Genomic DNA, 22,821 nt, shown 5'->3' on the forward strand with positions numbered 1-22,821 from the left:
CATGAGGGATACTAACTCTGTGGCTGTCTTTTTAATTCGTACGCAGTTTGTTTAGTGTTGTTTTGGAACAAGTAACCAAAGTAGAGAACGTAGATGGACACGCAACTTCAGGTGGTAAACCTTCAGGTGGTTTTGATGTAAAAGCTCTCCGAGCCTTTCGTGTGTTGCGACCTCTGCGACTTGTATCTGGAGTACCAAGTAAGTTTCTTTGTGGTCTCAAAATGGAATTGATTTTTAAACTTTGCCTACCCTTTGCTCTTGAAAAGTTTTCTTGCAGTTCTGCAACCCTCCAAGTACTCTGCACTGCTCATTGTGCTTTCGTGATTTCCTTCAGCCCTCCATGGCATCTGGTCTCCTAGCCTAAACTTGAGATCCTTCCCTAAACTTCCGTGTATTTCTACATCTTTTCTCCTTTAAGATGCTCCTTCAAACCAAACTATTTTACCAATTTTTGTTCATTACCTGTCACTTTATTACCTCATGTCATTATATGTGGTTCATTGCTGAATTTTGTTTGTTAAAGCACTTGTGAAGCACTTTGGGATGCTTTAATACATGGAAGTTACATAAATCTAAGTTGCTGTTTTTTAACAAATTATAATATTCACAGCAATGTGAGCATACTTTGATTTGAAGTGACAGTCAAGAAAGAAATAAAAATACCTTTTCATAGACAAAGTAACATTGATTTTTGATGTACTTTTTATATGCTAAACATGATGAATTCCAAAAATGAAACATTGCTTCCCATATCGCAACTGTAAATACTGATATGTTGAATAATTCTATTGAAGTTACTTTATTCTCTTCTAATTTCTTGATAAGTATTCTTAACTACAAATTTACAAGATTTACTTCATTTTATGGAATTTCAAAATAAATTTTTTTGATGAACTACAGTTGTTACATCTTAAAAATGTAGAATTTACAGTTGTGTTGGAAATTAATTACATTTGGAAATAAACATAGTGATTTTGTAATTATATTCTAGAGCTGTCCCTCTGTTTTTATTTCTTTTGCACCTTAATCCAATCCCTCATTTAGAAACATCTGCTTTTAGAAGCAGAAATCTTAAAATTAAAAACGTTACATTTATGATGTCAGAGCAATTTTCCTCATTTTTGTTTAATATTACTTGTTATAATTTTCTTGTTTGTAACTCAGCTGCTCTCTTTTTCATGAAGGCTTACAAGTTGTCTTGAACTCCATCATCAAAGCCATGGTTCCCCTTCTCCACATTGCTCTGCTGGTATTGTTTGTAATCATCATTTATGCTATCATAGGACTGGAGCTTTTTATAGGAAAAATGCACAAAACCTGTTATTTCATTAACACAAGTAAGTATCTGTTAATGTTTTTTAGGTCTTGTTATTGTTTAAAGCATATCCAATTTTATGAAGGATTTTATGGAAAATAAAATTTTAAGTTTTAAGTACTATCATTGATAAATACTATTGATAAAAGTCTTGTGGGCATGCTATGTTGGCGCTGGAAGCATGGTGACACCTGCGGGCTGCCCCCAGAACACTACGCAAAAGATGCATGTCACTGTGTGTTTCGATGTACATGTGACTAATAAAGATATCTTATCTTGGATTGTAAAGTGGATAAAATTCAAACATTGTCATAAGGGATCTTTATTTTTGGTTAATTTAAATTCCTAGCAGCATTGGTCAGATTTGCATTTTGCACCAGGGTTTTTATTTATTTATTGAACACTGTTTATATGTGTAAGTTTTTGAATTTTTAATGTAAAAGTTATTGGATTTTTGAGCTTATAATATTGCAGTATGCAAAACACAAGATCTGGGATTTTAATGAGCAGGATCACGACCTGTGCATCACTATTAACCAATCAGGTTGAAAGATTAATAAATAAACCATTCCATTTGAAATCTGTTCAGTTGTATTCTGGACATTACCGAAGAGATGGTATTCTCCACTGAGCCTTTAGAAACCTGTTCATGAAGCTTCATTGAGCCTTGTAGAATGGATTTTTCCTTTTCCAAAATCAGTTGCTATAAGCCATCTTTCGTAAGAGAGTTTTACAGCAATTGTGATATCATCAAGTTGGCCCAGCATCTAATCTCATTGGGAAAATCGTTATAGCAGATAAAAGAAATAGATAGATATAGCTTTACACACTTTTAAATGTTTAATGGTGAGTCACCTAATGATCAGAATATTTAAGTGGTTAAATATCATAAATTTTCAAAATATTTTTATTAAATTAATAGAAGCAAATTTGAAATATTCCAAAAAAATTAGACTTGGCACATATAAAATTAGTCTTTTCAGGATCAGAGAGGTTGTTCAGCAGTTAGAAGAGTGTGATACAATATTGGAAATACAGTTACGTTACCTCCTTCAAAGGGCAATTTTTTTTAGTGTTGAAGTTCATATAAATCCACTTGTTATACATGCATTGCCACAGTTAAGATTGCAAAGGTGCTCTTGACAGACGAGCAGGGTGTCATAGACAATTGCTTCTGGATTACAGTCAATTGACAGTGAACATGCGTACTCCAGAAGTTGCTGTCATATTTTCTCCATTGTAATGGTGAGTGCTGATGGCCTAATTGTCATTCTCATCATGTGATTAGCCTGCAGTTGTGAAGAAAATAACATCAAATCAGGTGCAGAAAGAGAAAGTGAATGAAAGACATCATTAGGATAGAGAATTACAGTGATAGAAAGGAGATTAAACATCCTCAACAATTAATACTTGAAACAGTGAGACTTCACAATTGTCATTATTAATTTTCAGTGCGAGAATGACGAGTTAGCAATAATGAACAATAATCTCCTAGTTTAAGTGTCACTAAGTTTGTCATGTCATTTGGGCGAATGCAGCAACTTCAAACCATTTGGTTTATTCCAGTGGTGAGGCAGATGGCTAAAAGCCACTTCTGTGAATCTAGTAGAGCAACCAACATAGCATCTTCTGCTGAACTATACATTTGCCATGCACATGGAGTTGCTGAACGATCATAATTTTGACAGCAAATTCTTGCACACTTCCTTCAGATGGGATCTTCTAATTACTGTCAAAATATTCATAAACGTTTATCAGATTTGAATTACTTTTCCTGTATATTCCTTGTGCATTGACTGAAGTGTGGTTTATGATTATTCCCAATCTAAAATTTACCTTGTATTTCTAATCTATTGGACTTATTTTTATATTTAATATGTGTTAATTTGAAACAAAACTTACCAATGTAATATCACCTAATATAGTTATTGGCTTTCATTTTCAGATTTAATAGCAGAAGATGAGCCAGCACCATGTGCATTTTCAGGGAATGGCCGTCAATGCTCCATGAATGGTACAGAATGCAAGGGTGGATGGCCGGGCCCAAATGGAGGCATCACAAACTTTGACAACTTTGCTTTTGCAATGTTAACGGTTTTTCAATGTATAACCATGGAAGGGTGGACAGATGTCTTGTACTGGGTAAGCGATTGCCTTGAAGAGCAGTTAAATATAAATCATTCAAATAGTAACAGATACAACATACAGGATACTCTTCACACAACACCTGTGCAATAATTTCTGTACGAATAGTGATTGATGCCTTTCTGCCATATTTGAAAACAGTGCACTGATTTAAAATAGCATACAAAGTTTGCTTTATATTTACATTTTTCTCACTAATTTAAAACTAACAATTATTTCATTACAATATTATAATTTACCTTTTTTGACTATCAAAATTCAGATCAGTTCAATTGATTTGATGAAATCTTTGGGAGAGTTCAATTGAAACAAGCATGTGGTGCTCCATGACTTTTTAATGAGGAATAATGTTTCAGATTTAAGAGCTGAAAACTGATGTGATAAACTTTATCTACACATTTATTTTCTCTAAATTTTAGATAATCAGAATACTCAAACATAAATTCATTCTTCCTGTTTGGTAGTATTTTTAATATTTCTTACTAACTTTTTCATCCTACATTAAATGAGTTTCAGAAATTTCAAACCAGTTCTTCTGCAGTGCAATTAATTTCTTATGCTAGAAAATAATTTGCTATCTCATTGATAAATACATGCATAGCACTTTGTTTTCTCTGGTTTGAAAGCTGTGTAAACCTGTCAATATGACCTACTGCTGCCTGCTTGTACCACATTAAAGGAAACACTTTATTAAACCAACTATCTATATTGACAATGTACTTGCAATGTGTAAACCAATCCCACAATATTCCACAGAGGTGAGAACAATTGCAAACACTACAGAATGAAGGAGTAGAACTGATCAAAGTCATGCTTGAAGAGATGGGGTTTGAGAATCCTTTTACCCTTTCTCGATAGGAATAGAAAAATGTGGCAAGTGTATTTATAGAGATTATTCCAAAGTTTAGAACCAATATCTTGAAGCTTCTGCTATTGAGAGAGGGGAAATTTGAAGAAGGTTAGATTTGGAAGAGTAGAGATAGATACTTAGGACTGAGTGAGGTTGAGGAGCTGTGGTGGGTCAAGGAAATGCTCTCATTGAAGGAAGAATAAAGTGTTTGAATTCCATGCATTGATGGTGGGAGAAAGCAGTGGAAGAATTTGTAAATTAAGTTTATGTTGGAAAGAACTTGAGAGAGTTCCTGGACTTTGTCTGAAGATGACAAGTCATGGATGTGATATTAGGCGTGGTTGTGAGTTACTTTGAGAGAAGTAAATATATAGTCCAAGTCTTGGATGGGTCTACTTCCATTTGGGGTGCATTTTTTAAAAGCTAAAATGCCACCTCTCTCCCTCTGATGCTAAATTTCCTTTTTAGCGCATACCCCCATATTTTTGGAGTTTCCTTTATTTGGAAAACTGCATGTACCCCCATTTTGGTATCACTGCCAAATTTTAATCTGTACTGTCCAGGCTTAAAATTAAATAATTGCTAGCATTTTGAACAGAAGTGGCCCCAGATGGACCATCACAATTCACATTCACCCATTAACCTAGTGACAAACATGGATTCAATAATGGTTGCAGAGAGGTAGGCTTGGGTGTCATAAACCCACAATGCACTGAATCCATATCCATGGATGTACATGCCAATGGGCTGTGTGTGGATAAGGAAATTTGTTACTGAACTAAGTAGAAGTTTGAACATCAGTCAAAACTGGATTCAGATAGGAATCTCCTATTTTGCAATCAAGAGTTTTGTCATTTTGTCACTTGAATATGTTCTTAGGGGTTATTAAATTATTTGCAATCATAGCTCTCTATCTACTTTATATTCTGAGTATAATTTGTATATAAATATTTATTTATTGTCAAGTTTGCTTAGATATGCAATTGTTAATCAAAGAGAATTTTTAATATAAATAACAATAGAGGTTCAGGTGTTTATATTTGCACAGCCTCACAATATTTCAATTATTACAATTTGTAGCTGAGTTAGGCTGCAACTGTAACTTACTGTCATCTTTACAGATGAATGATGCCATGGGATATGAATTGCCTTGGGTCTATTTTGTCAGTCTCGTCATCTTTGGATCTTTTTTCGTTCTTAATCTTGTACTTGGTGTATTGAGCGGGTAAGCTGGCACTTCATTTTGTCTGTAATGCAAAGTCCTAAATCCAGTTACCATTGTTGAACTTTGGGAAAAGGCAGAAAAAATATTAACTCATTTCTGCCTATGAAGGAGAAATGATGTATTGGTAAAAATTTGCTTCATAAATATGATCATTCCTAATACACTTTGATAAAAGCACTTTGAAGTGAGCCCAAAAAGAATGAAGGAGGATATCACAATAATCTTTTACTTTGATGTCTAATTTCCAAGAAACAAAGTGGCTGGCTGAGGGACTTTGCCATCCTAAGTTGCATAAAAACCATAATACACCTTCTCCATTTTTCAGGTTAATGACTCGGTTGGATTAGAATGGCCATGGATATATTTTGTTAGCCTAATCATCCTAGGCTCATTTTTTGTACTTAATCTCGTTCTTGGTGTACTTAGTGGGTAAGCAGTTAAATTACGTGTACCTGCCTCTGCTTCCTTAAAGGTGCTCTCATTAAACAGATGTGTTTTTTGCATGCGGCTTGCATTTGGAGGTGGCTTTTTAATGGGCAAGCATTCTTGATGCAGTGAATTGAGAGCAAGTTGTAACACTTCTGAGATAAGAATTTGATTTTGAAATGCATATAGCAAGAGTTACCTGCATGTAATTTTCAAACAATGAAGATGCATCGTTCATATTAAAGTACCAAGTTTCTTATTTCTGGGATCTATAATGTGCAGTTTGCAGTGTGCCTGAGTGTTATTTTTGGGTTCAATCAACTTTTGTGTTATGTGAGTGAAAATAATGTGATTCTGCTGTTCCCTCTTGGATTGATGTGTATTTATTAGACTTAATTATTTCAGCCCTGGTTCATGGTGGCTTACTTGGGTGATGTTCAATTTCTTTTATGATAAATCCATCTGGTTGTTAGATATTTTCAGTTTATAAATTGTGTTCGTTTATACTAGGAATGCTGCATTATAATAGGGTGTTTGACAAGATCAATTAGCTGTATCGTAAAGTGATTGAATTTTTTCTTGGAGAATGTGGAGAATGTTGCCTATTGTAAGAAAAATATAGACATATTATTTGTGCATTATAAATATTGAAATCTTAAATCAAAAATCACATTTTCAAAACAAAACATTTTTTCTGCTGTACTAGACATAATGTATTAGGGAAATATTGCTATCTTCTATCTCTGCAATCTCAGTCAGGTCATTAAAGAGAGATAAACCAAAGTCTGGTGCTTTCCCATAGGGAAGGGTGAAAAAAAATAGTGGAAGCATGCATCATTTTAAGGGTTTGTCATGTTCAGTGTCATGAAGATAGTCAGCTGCTTATCTTTTTAGTTAGGATGCCAAACTAAATGAGTCAGAAAATATGAAATAACTTAAAGAAAAAGGAGAATTTGATACTAAATGATACTTTGCATATATCAATAGAATATATTTCTGTTATTTTCTTCTACGGTCTCTACCTGCCATTACTCTTTATTGGAGAAACAAGCTAAGGATCTATTGCTGCATTTTTACTAAAATGACTCTATAGCTGGGTATGAATGTGTTTTCTTCACTTCACATTTTCTACACTACAAAACTGAGATCACGAAAAAGCCATACATAATTGTGGGTATCAATCTGTTATCACATCGCCAATTATATTGAGCCATTAACTATCATAAAAGGCACGCATGGAGTTTTTAACAAACCTTTTTGAGTTTACAATCATGAAGTTTACTATGAGCAAGAATAGTGCATTTTTATTTAAGCCAGTGTATATGCTACAGAATGTTAACTCAAGGGAATGCTCAGTATTTCATGTACTTTATCTTGTAGCAGTATATAGTTGAGTTTGTCTATGGAACAGAATGAAAGCTTTAACAGTATATGTTCAGTTAAATAAATTGTAAGCTATGCATTTAATCAAAATACTAACCCAAGGTTGTAATATTTAGTTTCGACATTAAGAGAAATTGTTGTAAATATGCTTTTAATCATATGGTACATAGCATTTTTACTGTTCTCAAAAAACATGAATATAAATGCATTATAGAATTAATTCACAAAATAATAATGATACATGTGAAAACAAATGACAATTTAATGTATTTTACTGTGATCCTTGTTACTCTCTACAGCAGAACAATCTGTGATCCTATTCTGTGATTTTCTATATAGAAACAAATCTGTGGCAAAATTCTATTAATTACCACATCTTCCCCAGTCCCACCACTGCACTGCATAATTTAGTATTTATGTATTATGTGTTTAATGAGAATTGTTAGAAAGGAACTTGCTTAATATTGCTTTTAGTATATGTGAGGAATCAAAGCAGGTAGTAGATTTTAAACTGGATACTCTGATATTTTAATAAATGTTATTACAAAGTTTCATTGGCAAAAACTGATGAATAGGAAGAATAGGTAGGTTTATTCCTGCATTGACCATGTCTGACATATTTTTCAAAGTTTGCTGAAAGTCTGCAGTGTTTCTTCATGTGGAGGGAACCAGATAAATTTAAGGCATGCATTCACTCCCCACCTTATTATTAAGCAGTGGAATGAAATGCCAAAAATGAACACAAGTAGTTTTGTCTTTGCATGTAAACTCTTTTCTGAGTCTCTAATTCGATTTGGCAAAAGGCAAAGGAGTAGCTTGCAGAGAGAGCCTGGCTTTTATGATATTTGGATGGGCGATGGAAAATCCAAAGTGAAAACAACTCTTTTTGGCTGTAATGAAAGATTAACGGACCAGTTGTTATAGGGACAGAAAAGTGAAGCATCTATCACAAATCAAAACAGAAAAAGTAGGCCTCTTGGTACAGAAGGTATACTGAAGGTCCTTTTTAAAGTTGGAGGCTCCTCTTTAATAAAAGTAAAGATTCATTCAGGAATGTCATGGGATAAATATGTGTGGCTACCCATACCCCGTGCTCTTTTGTTTTAAATGACAAATAGGCTTATTGGTATTAAGAGGGGAGAGATGATAAATGCCATCCTTGCTGTTCTTCCAGTTTTGTAGCACCCATCAAGCTTAACACAAGCAAACACAGGAACGTCTAAAGCAGTCAAATGTTCTCATTTCATGAATTGTACACAGACATTCCTCTTTTTAAAGCACATCTTCATTTTACTAAATTGCATTAACATGTGTGCAGGTAGAAGGTGTATTACAACAAACAGATGAGTAAAGGAGTTTGTCAGTGAAGGTGGCATTTTTGAATTGCTGGCTAAATGATGTGTGTGGGACAAAGCACTTTTAAATGTTTCTGAATATCAGAGAGCTTTAAAAGTTGTACAAAGACCTTAGATAGCAGCAAGCTGTGAAAAGACCATCAGGGTATTCTGGGGGAAGGGCCTGAAGATCTGCCGCTTGAATTTTTGTCAATTTCATGGCATGTCCATGGCAGCCAGGCCTCCAATATGATGAGACATGCAGGACGGCTAAATTTGCATCAGCGCGTAAAGCGCAGTGGGTGAGTGAAGGTGACGGGCTGGATCAAGCAAAACCTGGCTCAATATTTGTATCCGAAGAGCTATTCCTTTGTTTATTTTCTTTCAAAAAATGCAGCTACCATTGACTGCTATTTACTAAAGCATCAAAGCTATTTCCTGAATGACTGCCATTGAGAGCCATTTAGCAAATAAACTGAACAATAGTTGAGTCAACCTTCTTCTGTTTATGTAACCAACAGAGAGAGATGATGAAGCTTATGATCCAAATGAATAAAATCTATAACATTATGTACTACTTTAATTTATTTTGCCAAGCCTAATGCACTTTGCCAATATAAATCACAAAATTGGGTCAGGGAAATTGAGTGGGAGAGTTTCTCTCTGTGGTTTGTGATGCTTAACAAAATACCAATTTTGCAACCTTGTTTCAGGTATACCTGGGTTTCATAAAGTTGAAGAAGTATTTCATGGAATACATTTTTAAAATACAAGTTCTTGAGAAATAAGTGCCATAGACAAGCCTGCTGTTTACTGCTCAGTTGTAGATCCCATAGGAAGTGGTCGTTGACTGTTGTCCTGAACTGCTAGTTTGTGTAATCAGAATGTAACCATCATGCTAGATTGTGAGATAGTTTCGGATGCTGATCCATTGAAAATCAAGGAACTGTGATCTGTGCTCACAACAGTTTTGTGGTTTGATTTGGAAAGGAACTTGGAGGTGATGGTATTCCCATATATCTTTAGCCCTTTGACCCTCAAGATCTTGTAGAAAATAGATTTTGAAGGTATTGTCAAAGAAGCCACAGCTTATCTTTCTGGTAAACTTTGCAGGAAGGAGACAGTAAAGTTAAAGGCATGGAAGGGGTTCCACCAACTGACTACTTTGGCCTGGATTGTGTTGAGCTTCTTTGTTGTCGTTGGAACTGTACCCATCAGTTCTGTGATCAGAAATTCACAACTTGATTTGTAGGCAATTGAAAGACTTTGGGGAGTCATGAGGAGAGCTGTTCATCAATGAGTGGCAAGAATTTTACTTGGTTTGTAGCTGGTCCAGTTCCCCTTGTGCTAAATAATGATTTTCCCTACGAGGTTGTGGTGGACGACTTGTAAGTATCAATGGTATGTAGTTATGGCCCTTTTTTTTAAGGTGATCATTGCTTGTCACTTGTCTGTTGCAAATGCCATTATATTAGCCCAAACCTGTATGTTGTCCGTATCTTCCTACAAGTTGTCCAAGGCTGCTTCTTTACCTGAAAAAGTGCGAATGATTTCAAATACAATTGAGTCATCTTTATTTCTGGCTTTCTAAAGGATGAGAGGTCAGAATTGAAGAAACCGAAGATAGTTAGGTCTAGAGCACTGCTCTGTAGAACTTCTGCTGGGACAAGCTGGGACTGAAATAATTGTCCCATGGCCACAACCATCTTCTTCAGCATCAGTATGACTCCAATTCATGGGGAGCTTTTTCCCCCAAATTTTGATTGACTTCAATTTTATTAGGGCTCCTTGATTCCACACTAAATGGAAAATGCTGCTTTGATGTCACTGTCTGTCACTGTGACCACAATTCTGAGATGCATCTCTTGTAACCACATATTGATATCTGGAGCGAAGTAAACAATAGGAATACACTCGATATGCTGCACATTGGTTTTACAAAATAATTTATTGAGGTGTCTCCCAAGAGATTTGTTCAAGAAATTCCGCATAACATGCTAGAGGAAATGCAGCAGCATGAATATGTTGATGGAATGAGTCAAAAAAGTTGAGGCACAGAACTTGTCTTTTTATCTTCATTTTGTGTTTGAATCATGTATCTTGAATTATTTTTGATTGGCTTCAGTCCATTTTGCACAATTAACATTATCTTAGAGATAGTAATGACAAGCTGACCTTTATATCCTGTTATTAATTCAGAACTGCTAGGATGGTGGTTATGTAGCTGTTAGTGTTCAGAGGCTTGCAGCATTGATCCAGAAACATATGATTTCCCACTGCAGCAGCTGGGGAACTTAAATTCAAGTAATGAAATAAATATGGAATAAGAATGTTCATACCAATAGCAGTAACCTAGGAAACTACCAGATTGTTGTTGAAATCCCAGCTGGTATTGTCCTTCAGGTAAAAATATTTGCTGTCCTTACTTGGCCTCGCCTTTATATGATTCCAGACCCATCAAAGGGATTTGTTCTAATTGCCGCCTTTGTTCAAGGATGGAAAATGAAACTGGCATTGCCTGATTTTATGTTTGTGCTAAAATTGGGCTCGCAAGAACTGAATTAGATGGCAAATCATTCCAGCTTTAGCAGCATGAGGCACAGGAGATTTTAACTCTTGGACTTGTCCTGTATTTCCCCATCCAGTTTCTAACTTGATGCTTGCAGAAAACATTACCTGAGTCATGGGCAGGATTGTTGTTAGCAGCTCCTTTTCAACTCAAGCCCTTGGTCACACTTTCCAACAAGAATCCTTTTCCCTTGGTTTGAAGAGCAAGTTAAATTCAGAGCCTACAGGATTGATGAGAGGCATCAGCAGTTAACACCCTCAAATGATTATAACTGTTAGTCTCCCACCCCACCTTTAGGGTGGGCGCGGTCAGAGTTAATTTAAAAAGCAAAAATAGTCAGTATGTCAGGCAGCTTCTGTGAAGAGAGACAATTTACGTGGCATGTCTTTCTGATGAAAGGTCATTGATCTGAAATGTTAACTTTATTTCTCTCTCCACGGATGGTGCCTGATCTGGTGAGTATTTTCTGTTTTTATTTGCAGTTAGAGTTCTTCCCTGTTTCCTCTTAAACTGGATTCAATCAAAAAAAAATTAGGCTGGCATGTGCTGGATTCAAAAATATGAAGCTGTTTTTTTTTCAGTACTCTTTTGATGACTTTATGAGGTCTAATTTATTGGGAATATATGGTGAAAATGATGCTGTTTGGTTGAGGATGCTCTTAGGATGTTAATGGCAGAATCTTCATGATATCAACATAAGTGAGAAACAAATAGTTTGAATTATATTGAGTGGATTTGAGCCATATCAGATATAAAATGGAAATAAAGAGAGTACTATGAGTTCATATAGAGAAAAAAAGAGATGGAAATGAAAATATGTTAAGTTTTAAAAAAAAATAGCATCAATCTATAAGAATGAATTTCACAATTTAAATTGTTTATTTGGTCAGAGATTGATTGACAGTCATTAATAAATAACACATTAAACAGGCAACCATTATTACTAATTTCTATTTAGCTTTTGAATTTAATGAACAATGCAAGTCTAGCAATATGTTAAAAATAAAGAGGAAGTGAGGAGCAATATACTGTTTCTGAGAAGCAAAAGGTGGACTGGCAAAATCAACCGGCAAATTCTCGAGTTTAGCAAATCTTGGCAATGTCCCTTAAACCGTTGAATTTGCAAGCTGATTTGCGCTTCAGTAATAGCATGTGATGTGCACATGTGGTTCTTTTATCAGCAGGCTTCAGCCCATTCTTCTTCCACTCCATTGCTTTCATACTGCATACTCATCAGGATACACAATACATTTCCATTGAGAAAATGATAGATGTACTTTAAATTTCCAAGTCAATTTGTGACCCTGCTGACTTTTGCAACTGTATCAATTAAGCTAAATAATTAATCAGGGCTTTAATTAGGCACACAGTGTGTATGACCTAATTCCATCTGTTTTATCCAAGGCCTTTTATTTTAAGTCATCTTTTTGATTTTAGTTTTTACAATTGCATTTATTATCTGTACAGATGTTATCAATCTTACAATGTGCTAATAATAAACACACAAAATCTGTTCCTAGTCTACATTAGTGCTGCTGCTTTCTTACAACAGCAAATGATGCTTGGATTTAGATTGCACAGTTACAGTAAACCATTAGGTGCATAAACAAAATGAATTAAAATATGAGATTGTACATAATTCTTTTAAATTCCATTCAGTTTTTGTTTGAAACCCCATATATGCACATTTTGGAGCTGCTGTGAAGTTCACCCTTAGGGCATGTTACTGGACTGACATTTTGTTGTAAAGTGACTCTGCTGCAGATATCATTTTCAATTTTTTCTGAATATCCCTTTTCTCTGTTACAGTAAAAAAAAATGCTTTTATGCAGTTGCATTATTGATAATAAGTAAGATGCAGTTTACAGGTTAATGTAACTTATTTATTTACCAAACAAAATTACACAAAATATTGAAATAAATTTGAAAACCGTATTTATTTCCATTATTTGTGAGGTTAATTTTCTATAGTGTTCATGTAAAACTAATTTACTGTAGCTGTATAAACTATTACTTTGTTTTTAAGGAGGATATAGAGACGGCTTTTAGTGCTGTAAATCCCCGAAGATGAAAAATGCAAAGGTTGATTCAAATTTAGCTGCTGAAATCTTGATTTTTTTTAAATCTCTTCCTGTGTCCGGGATGGTACCCAGCCAAATTAAAAGGCTAGTTGGCTGGTTGTCAAGTGAGAAAGCCTGAAAGAGGGCTGCAACCAGACACCAAAGAAGGAGTGATGGCTGGGAGGGGAAGGGGAAGGGGGAGGAGTGGGGTGGGGTGGTTGCATTTTGGATTACAGTGGGATCAGCCTGCAGATTGGGTGTAAGGAAATTGTTTGGCACAGGGCGGAATCTCATTTGCTTCAGGTTTGTTAGGGGAAGCCAGAGGTTGCACTCCTGCACTGTTATGGCCTACAGGCAGTGTTAGAAAAACATGTGTCCACTGGTTCTGGAGGTTTCTTTTCCCCCTTTAATTGTTGACTTCCCACGTCCTGGAAATTTTGTATACAACCATTATAATCTTAATGTTTATTAAATCTGAGGCAAGCAGTCTTAGCACTTCATAAAAACTGACCTGTTTCATGAGAACAGATCACGCGCTCACTTTGTATCATCCTTTCAATGAGGCACATTAGGTTTGGCTGATGTTTCAGATTCTTGAAAATTTAAATCCTTGCCCTCTCCCTCCCATGCTAGAGGCTTAAAATTAACTTCCAACATTCTATCATGTTACTATGATAACATGAAAATGGTCAATTGCAAGAACCTTCCCAAGGGGAACAATATTTGAAGTAGCACTGTCATCAATGAGCTTTTCTTGTGTACTTCTCAGTGAGCAGTTCAATAAACTATTGGTAAAACTCTGAGATTTGATCACTGTCCATATTTCAGAGCAAAGCCTATACTAAAAGCATAAAAGTGCTGAAATTTATATCTTTGTATACACTCAGAGGAATCTATGAGTGGCATTCTGCTATCATGGAAGTAAACTTATTTCCCCTTTGACTTTTAATGTTTTTGAATAACAACTCATCTGGAAGCATGATTATTTTTATTAGAAGTTATAGTTACTGATGAGTTTTCCATAAATTGTTTATAACTTTTTGATAGAGCTTGCAGGTTTAAGGTGCTCCATGTACATTTTCATTAGGTGGGACTTGTGAGGTGGATCCTGATTTGTAGAGCTCATGAGGTGCTCCTCTATCTTTGATGCTCATTTGAAAGACTTGATCTAAAGGTTGCCTTCCTGAATGTTGGCAGAAACTAAGCTGTTTGATTTTCTGTGTTACCATCCTTTTGATACCCAGTGGAAGGGATGAAAATCAATACCAGCACTGATTTTGGTTCTAAAGTTACTGGGTAAGAGTGATAGGTCCTTTCCTGAAGGTTTGTTAATGAAGAAATTGAAATTTAACAATTCATTAACTGTTGTAATGGTCTTTTCATTCAACAGAACACAAATTTATTTGATCAATTTCACTCCCTGCCACTGATTTGAACTCGGATTGTCCAGGCAATTGTCTGTTACCATGTTAGTAGCTTAACATATTGTACTGTAGATTTCTGATTAATTACTTGCGGAATATGTTAGAAAATTATTCCATTTGAAGAACATATCAGGTTTTATATTGTTTAATGCAAACAATTAATACTTAAAGAGTGATAATTAAGACCCCTTCTTCTATCTTCATTTTTTCTTTCTATTTGAAAAATTTCCTATTACTCTGAAACCTGCAGTGAATTTTCTAAAGAAAGGGAAAAGGCCAAGGCCAGAGGAGACTTTCAGAAATTACGTGAGAAACAACAACTTGAGGAGGACCTCAAGGGCTATCTGGATTGGATTACTCAGGCTGAAGACATCGATCCGGAGAATGAGGAAGACTTTGAGAATGCAGAGAAACGAAATCGTAAGTATTTTTCTTTATTATTGTAGAAACATAAAATAGATAAAATGCAGACAATTACTTTGAGATGAAACAGAAAATATTGGAAATACTCAGCAGGTCAGGTAGCATGAAAAAGGGAAAACAATTAATATTTTAGATGAGCTTGAAACAACTTAAAGTGTGAAAAAGTTCATATAGTAATTTTTTAATTATTTTTTTCGATGGATGCAATTCGTTTTATAGTATGGTGTCAATCTAAAAATAGTTTAAAGTAGCCTTTAATTGGTTTATTTCATTTACGATGTTGGAGTAGTTTAGTGACTTTATATTTTGGTGGGAATCCTCACCCTTTGGTAGCATGAAACCAGAAAAGGCCATTATTTGTTTATTAATAAACGATCTTGTTCTTTTGAACACTGAAACAACTCAGGAAAAACTAACGTTTTAGGAACGCTGGAAAGCAAATGTCCAGGAATTAGACACATTGATGCATGATTTTGTGCACATGCATACGGAAAGTAATTTCTGGGTTGATTAACAACCATCTGGATATAAGCTTGACCATGACTCACCATGATGCGCGTCTAATGACGTTATTCGGTGTGTAATGGCCATTTTCATGTCTACCGACCGAAATTGGCTATTAAAGTGAAACAAAGAGCAAGTCTTCCAGTAAGCTGGTAAAGAGACACAAATTAAGTGACCTCACATGGAAACCACTGTTTCTCCCCCAGCTTCCGCCAGACTCATTATTATGTTCCACTTTGTCCGCAGGCATCACTGATTAAGATTGCAGCACTTTAATACAATGTATCCAAGTGCAAGATGTTACTATCATAGGCTCTTTCATGAGACTGAATCTCACAGTGGCTTGAGGCCACACACGTGTAGTAGAAGAGCACATGGCTGTCACGTGACAGTAACAACACTGACCCCTGTGGTCGGAGGACAGCATTGCTCCTCGGATCGGAAGTGAACCACTGTCAATCAAGGTGTGGCTCCACCCCACCCATCAGGTGTGGGCATAGGGGTTGGCCCTGGAGACCACTTTTGTTCCTGAACCTGCCTTACCATTGGCCTGTCTAAATCACCTGGCCAGGCTCCACCCAGCACTATAAAAGAGTGTTGCACTCCCCTGGCCCTTCCTCTTTCGACTGCCCCAGGAGCAGTGAAACCACGCTGCAGAGACCACTGGTCAGAGTGTGCACCACCATGTGATTTGGGAGCAGCTTAGTCAGATTCTAGAGAGTGTTAGAGCCAATACTTGTCTAGGTCAAGGTATTCAGGCATTGAAGTATTTATCCCTTGATAAGCTGTACCTTGTTTATTGTATGTGTGTGTGTACCTTGTCATTGCAATTCCCCCTCAAGTTCGCGGTCTCCTGTGTGTGTATGTGTGTGTGTGTGTGTGCGCGAGTGTGCGTCGGTTCCCATTCATTCTGTCCCCACATTTGCCTTTGTGATTAAACTACTTTTAAAATCCAAAGCCTGTGTCCAAAACCCTCCATCTTTAAGATTCCAAAAGAACCTTTTCACACAACAACATGGCACCGGGGTCGATTGGGCCAGTGCATTGCCACAGCCACACAACAAAGTGAAATGTTCCATTCACTAGATCCTTGTTTTCTCTCGCCTCCATGGCAATCATTTGTGTTGCTGTACTGTGGCTGCCGTGGAGAGTGTTCTTTAAGAGTTGACCAGCTTCCAATCTCTGTGACAATGATATGGCAGCTGCATTCTCTGCATGCAGTTGCTGTTGGGAGCTGTGAAGCTTTACTGCTTGATTCAGAATGAAAACCAATTTGATGATTTTTGTTTAAGTGGCCTTTTTCACAACTTCCTGATCTTTTGCGCAATTCCTTATTGGACATTAATGCTGCATGCAGTGCCTGTTTAACAAATCAAAGAGGGATAAACTCCAATTTATAGGGAATAATGGTGTACTTAAATGATTATTCTATGTTGTCTATAAAGGTCATACATTGTGCATATTATTTGAAGTTTTTTTACATTTAAAATATTTGAATATTTATCTGACATATCACCAATCCAATGATTAAAAGGAAGATATTTTTCCAGAATTAACTTTTTAAAAATTAATTTGTGGAATCACAGTAAATTGAACAATAAAATGTTTCAGTAATTCAATAACATTCTCTGCATTCTGAGTTACTTTTGCAGTACTTGGCTGCAGAAGGCCCTATATTTTCAGATGCTGAGGACTAAAGCACTAATGCGTCTCAGTCCTATGGTTCCATAGGGTGTTGAATACCAATAGGTTGTGCATTGACTCTGAGCAAGATTCATTAACTCCTTTGCTTCTATTAAAGTTAGGGATGGATCTCACTATGGTTGGAGAGGACTTCAAAAGTAGTCTATTAAAATAATTTAAATGCAACTTCTAAGGAGTCACTTTTTCAACTTGGGTCACCCCTTTGTTTTCCTAACAGGCTGCAGCGATCTCCAGTGACCTTTTTGTCTGTAACGATAATAGCAATGTTGATTTTTGAAGAGAAACTATCTGTCCTCCGTCATCTACTCCACCTGGCATTTTGGCCCTTGTGCTGAGAACAGGGGCATAATTATATTTAAATAAGTTGACCTACCTCTATCTTTGCAGATCAACTCCATGTGATGGAGATGTACAGAATGCCCGAGGGATAACTGTCTCAGTGGTGTTCTGCTAGTACCAATTTTTTTTTGGGTATTTTTCTGGTAATACCTTTATACAAATGAACTTTCTTTTTGCCATTTTTCTGCAGAATACTTCTGTAAGATTTCCTCCTTTCGTTGGATCATATTGACACGAGTGTCTAATGCATTTACTATTCTGAGACTAGTGTCAGATTGAAGTGTGCAAAACCTCTGAAATCTATCAAAAGATTCTCTTGAGTCATAACTTTAAAAGATACATATCATGTTTATTTTAGGGTAGTTAAATGACAAAATGGATCTGTTTGACATAGATTGACCTTTATTCAATCTGTTCAGTTGGTGTTGCATCTGGCATGCTGAACCATCACACATGTACATATATGCCTCCAAAATTATAATTAGCCTCACTTTCAAGTTGAGGCAACATTGGTGAGGGGTGAGGCAGCAGCAGGCTCTATTGAATAAACCATCATAAACCTTGGATCATGTTGCCTCCAATACAATGAATAGGTTGCTCAAATGATCTAATCAGAAAATGGGTACTTTGTTCATTTTCACGATGCATTTTTTGCTTTGTCATACACCTTCTGGTATATGAAAGAGCTCCTGATGGATTTTCTGATGCCTTTTTGGAGTTCCTTTAGTATGATATCAGAGTGGCGTAGTTGCTGCCCTTAATACCTTCAAGAAAGTCCCAAGGCAACAAACCAGCAAGCTAGGAAAGATAGGCATGGTGATTGATGCTTTGTGCCAGCAGCATTATACCAGGATTTATGTTCAGTAAAGATTTAAATGATGTTATGTGAACAGCTGAGGTAAGACATTTCTTCATCTCTCCATCTTTCTTAGCATCTCTAATTTTAACACTGGACAAAATGCACTTCATCAAATCCTCTGCACAGAAACAAAAGGAAAAATTACAACATTCTTCTTATTGTAACAGACACTAGCTTCTTCACACTTGCACAATGAGCATTTCCTCTCAAGACTCCTTCCATTCTTCACTTTCCAAACACATGGCTTTCCAATCATCACTTCCTTATCCTCATTCCATCTTGCATTAATAAGAGTTATGGTTTGCCTATCTCTGAATTAGAAGAACCGAGCAAAAGTCAAACTTTTAAATGTAAAATATTTCATCTGAGAGGTTAAACCAAGGCTCTGTTTGCTCTGAAAGGCAGATGCAAAAGCTCCCATATTTACTTTTTTGAAGAAGGAATATATCCCTGATGACCTAGCCATTACTTGGCCCTCAGTCAATATCACTAAAAACAAAAATGCTCTTTATAATATTGTTGCTCATGGAAGTCTGCTCCATGTATACTAAATGCCTTACTTCATACATTTCATCAGTGACTACAGTTCAGAAGTACCTTTCCAGCCATAAAGTGCTTAACGATGTCCTGTGATCAGCAAAGGCACTTTATTTCTTTCTAGTGAAGCTTTATGAGAATGCAAATTTCCTACACAATCACTAATATTTCAAAAAAACTTGTGTTAATTCCCTTATTTCTTAAGAATATGAGAAAGGAGCATGTATCCAGAGGACAGTCATCTGATATAATAGCCTTCACACAATTGGTGCAAGGAGCACTGGAATTTACTGACTCAGATGACCTGTTATTAATGCAAGATGGAATGAGGATAAGGAATTGATGATTAGAAAGCCATCTGTTTGGAAAGCGAAGGATGGAAGTAGTCTTGAGAAGAATTGCTCATTGTGAAGGGAAATTGGCAACTTTTGTGAGTAATGTGTTGCATTCACCTCAACAAATGTTCAGTAAACTCCACATCTTCAAACTGCATTCTGAATGTTGTCTTTTGATAACCTCCAGCCTTTCACTGCCATCTTAATTCTTCTCTCTTTTCTCTTTCCTCTTGGTCCTTTCCAGCAGCAAGCTACCCGAAGAAGATATCTCAGAGATTTCAGTAAGGGTTCTTTTAAAAATGCACTGCCACGCAATCCAGCAGTCCCAAGCACCAACACAGAAACTGGCATTCTTTGTGGGTTTGCCAGTGAGCGTGAGCAGTCTCCAGTTGGTGTAACACCCAGGAGCCAGTACTGTTGATAGGGACAGTTCAATGGACAGTTTGTTTGCATTCAAGAACTTCTCTCAGCTCTCCTCACTTCAGAGGTTCAGTTATAAAATGAGGGGCTAAATTGCTCAGTACTGGAAACCTGTTCTGAGACCATGATGCATGGTCTCAGACCATAACTGTGCTGAGACCATAACTCTATGCAGAAAATGCACAGATTCATGCTGCCCGTTCATTATTATGAGTTCATTTACCTGCCAGTGTTGCCGTGGAACCACATTTCTTGAATGCCTCATACAAGTTCAAACTAGTCTGTGCTTCTTAAAGCCAGCCTGCATCTACTAAACGGGTGGACCTGGTGCCTGTGACAGCTGCTGGAAGTCATTCCAGAGATCTTTGTAATTTGCTGAAAGAAATGGCAGAAATTATGTGATAGGCTTTTCTGGATGGCACAACATGGTGGGCTGAAGGGCCTGTTTTGTGCTGTATGGTTCTATGATGCACAATAAAGGCTATGGTTGATGAGAAGAGAAGGTTTCCACCTGAAGTAGGCCAGAAATGCCTCCAGGTACACAGTGAAATGGCGTGGGAGGAACTAGTTGTGTGAGTGGAAATAGTATGGGCTCATAATGTTCAACAATAAGACCAGTGAATGCTGTAACCCACTAACTTCTCATACTGCCCATTTCAACATGTCCCCATAACTTGTTAAAATCTCTATTAAATAGGACGGACGTCAATGAGATTAGAGAGTTAAATGCATGGCTCAAAGATTGGTGTGGGAGAAGTGGGTTTAAATTTGTGGGATATTGGCAGCAGTATTGGGGAAGGGGGGAGCTGTTCCGCTGGGACGGGCCCCACCTGAACCATGCTGGGACCAGGGTCCTGGTGAATCACATAACTAGGGCTGTGGATAGGGCTTTAAACTAAGTAGTAGGGTTGTGGTTTCAGCAGTTTGGAAAAGTATGGTAAAAGTAAAAGGGAAGGAAAGTATAGGAGAGGTTACTGAAGTCTCCAGAATAAAAAAAGACAAAGTTTGGAAAGGGATAAGAAATTAACTTCAGGCAACATGGAGACAAATTTGAGAGGGGTATGGTGAATACAGGACTGAAGGTGACATAGGATCAGAAGATGTTGAATCCTTGTGGGTAGAGCCTGATGGGAGTTATATATGGGCCTTCGAATAGTAGCCAGGATGTGGGGTACAAATTACTACAGGAGGTAGAAAAGGCATGCAAGAAAGACATTGTTATGGTGGTTATGGGGGATTTCAATATGCAGGTATACTGGGAAAATCAGGTTGATACTGGATCCCAAGAGAAGAAATTTGTAGAATGCTTATGAGATGGCTTTATACGACTGCTTGTGGTTGAGCCCACAAGGGAAAAGGCAATTGTGGATTTGGTGTTGTGCAATGAACCAGACTTGATTAGGGAACTTAAGGTGCTCTGCCCAGGACCGCAAGAAACTGCAGAGTTGTGGACACAGCCCAGCGCATCATGTAAATAAGCAACACCTCCCCACCCAACCCCATGGATTCTGTCTATACCTCTTGCTGCCTTGGTGAAGCAGCCAGCATAATCAAAGACCCCACCCACCTGTGTCATTCTCTCTTCTCTCCTCTTCCACCAGGCAGAAGTACAGGAGCCTGAGGGCACATACCACCAGGCTCGAGGACAGCTTCTATCCCACGGTGATAAGACAATTCCCTTATATAATGAGATGGACTCTTGACCTCACAATCTACCTTGTTTGACCTTGCACCTTATTGTCTACCTGCAATGCACTTCCCTGTAGCTGTGACACTTTACTCTGTATTCTGTTATTGTTTTTACCCTGTACTACCCCAATGCACTGTGTAATGAATTGATCTGTAAGAACGGTATGCAAAACAAGTTTTTCACTGTACCTCGGTACAAGTGACAAAAATAAATCAATACCAGTACCAATAAAGGAACCCTTAAGAGGCAGTGATGATAATATGATAGAATTAACCGTGCAGTTTGAGAGGGCGAAGCTAAAATCAGATGTATTGGTTTTACAGTTAAGTAAAGGTAACTACAGAGGCATGAGAGAGGAGCTGGCCAAACTTGATTGGAAGGGGACCCCAGCAGGGGTGACAGTAGACCAGTAGTGGCAGGAGTTTCTGGGAGTAATTCGGAAGACGCAGGATCATTTCATCCCAAAGAAGCAGCAGCATTCTAATGGGAGGATGAGGTAACTGTGGCTGACAAAGGAAGTCAAAGACAGCATAAAAGCAAAAGAGAGGGCATACAATATTGCAAAAATTAGCAGGGAGCAAGAGGATTGGGGAGCTTTTAAAAACCAACAGAAGGCATCTCAAAAAGCAATAAGGGGAGAAAAGATGAAATATGAAGGTAAGCTAGCCAAGACGACACCAGAAGTTTTTTTCAGATATATAAAGAGTAAAAGAGAGGCAAGAGTGGACATCGGACTGCTGGAAAATGATGCTGGAGAAGTAGTACTGGAGAACAAAGAAATGGCGGACGAACTGAAAAAGTATTTTGTGTCAGTCTTCACTGTGGAAGACACCTGCAACGTGCCAGAAATTCAAGAGAGTCAGAGGGCAGAAGTGAGTGTAGTCACTATGACTACAGAGAAGGTGCTTGGAAAGCTGAAACCTGGGCTGGATGGACTACACCCCAGGATTCTGGAAGAGGTAGCTGGAGAGATTGTGGAGGTATTAATAGTGATCTTTCAAGAATCACTAGAGTCAGGAATGGTTCCAGAGGACTAGAAAATCGCAAATATCACTCCACTCTTAAAGAAGGGAGGGAGGCAAAAGACAGGAAATTATAGGCCAGTTAGCTTGACTTCAGTGGTTGGTAAGATGTTAGAGTCCATTATTAAGGATGAGGTTTTGGGGTACTTGGAAGCACATGATAAAATAGGCCGAAGTCTGCAGGTTTCCTTAAGGAGAGATCTTGCCTGACAAATCTGTTGGAATTCTTTGAGGAATTAACAAGCAGGATAGACAAT

The 22,821-nt window shown here is 37.1% G+C and overlaps 1 protein-coding gene across 1 annotated transcript in view; it reads left to right on the top strand.

The window, feature by feature from the left end:
- Positions 1-22,821, top strand: part of LOC127572139 (voltage-dependent L-type calcium channel subunit alpha-1D-like) — a 305,309-nt gene that overhangs the window by 124,884 nt on the left and 157,604 nt on the right. The window contains exons 5-9 of the mRNA XM_052019090.1: positions 47-198; positions 1,185-1,337; positions 3,261-3,457; positions 5,432-5,535; positions 14,982-15,151. Of these exons, the coding sequence (XP_051875050.1) occupies positions 47-198; positions 1,185-1,337; positions 3,261-3,457; positions 5,432-5,535; positions 14,982-15,151 (776 nt within the window). The remainder of the gene's footprint in view (positions 1-46; positions 199-1,184; positions 1,338-3,260; positions 3,458-5,431; positions 5,536-14,981; positions 15,152-22,821) is intronic.

This window comes from Pristis pectinata, chromosome 6, assembly GCF_009764475.1.
Source record: "Pristis pectinata isolate sPriPec2 chromosome 6, sPriPec2.1.pri, whole genome shotgun sequence".
NCBI lineage: Eukaryota > Metazoa > Chordata > Chondrichthyes > Rhinopristiformes > Pristidae > Pristis > Pristis pectinata.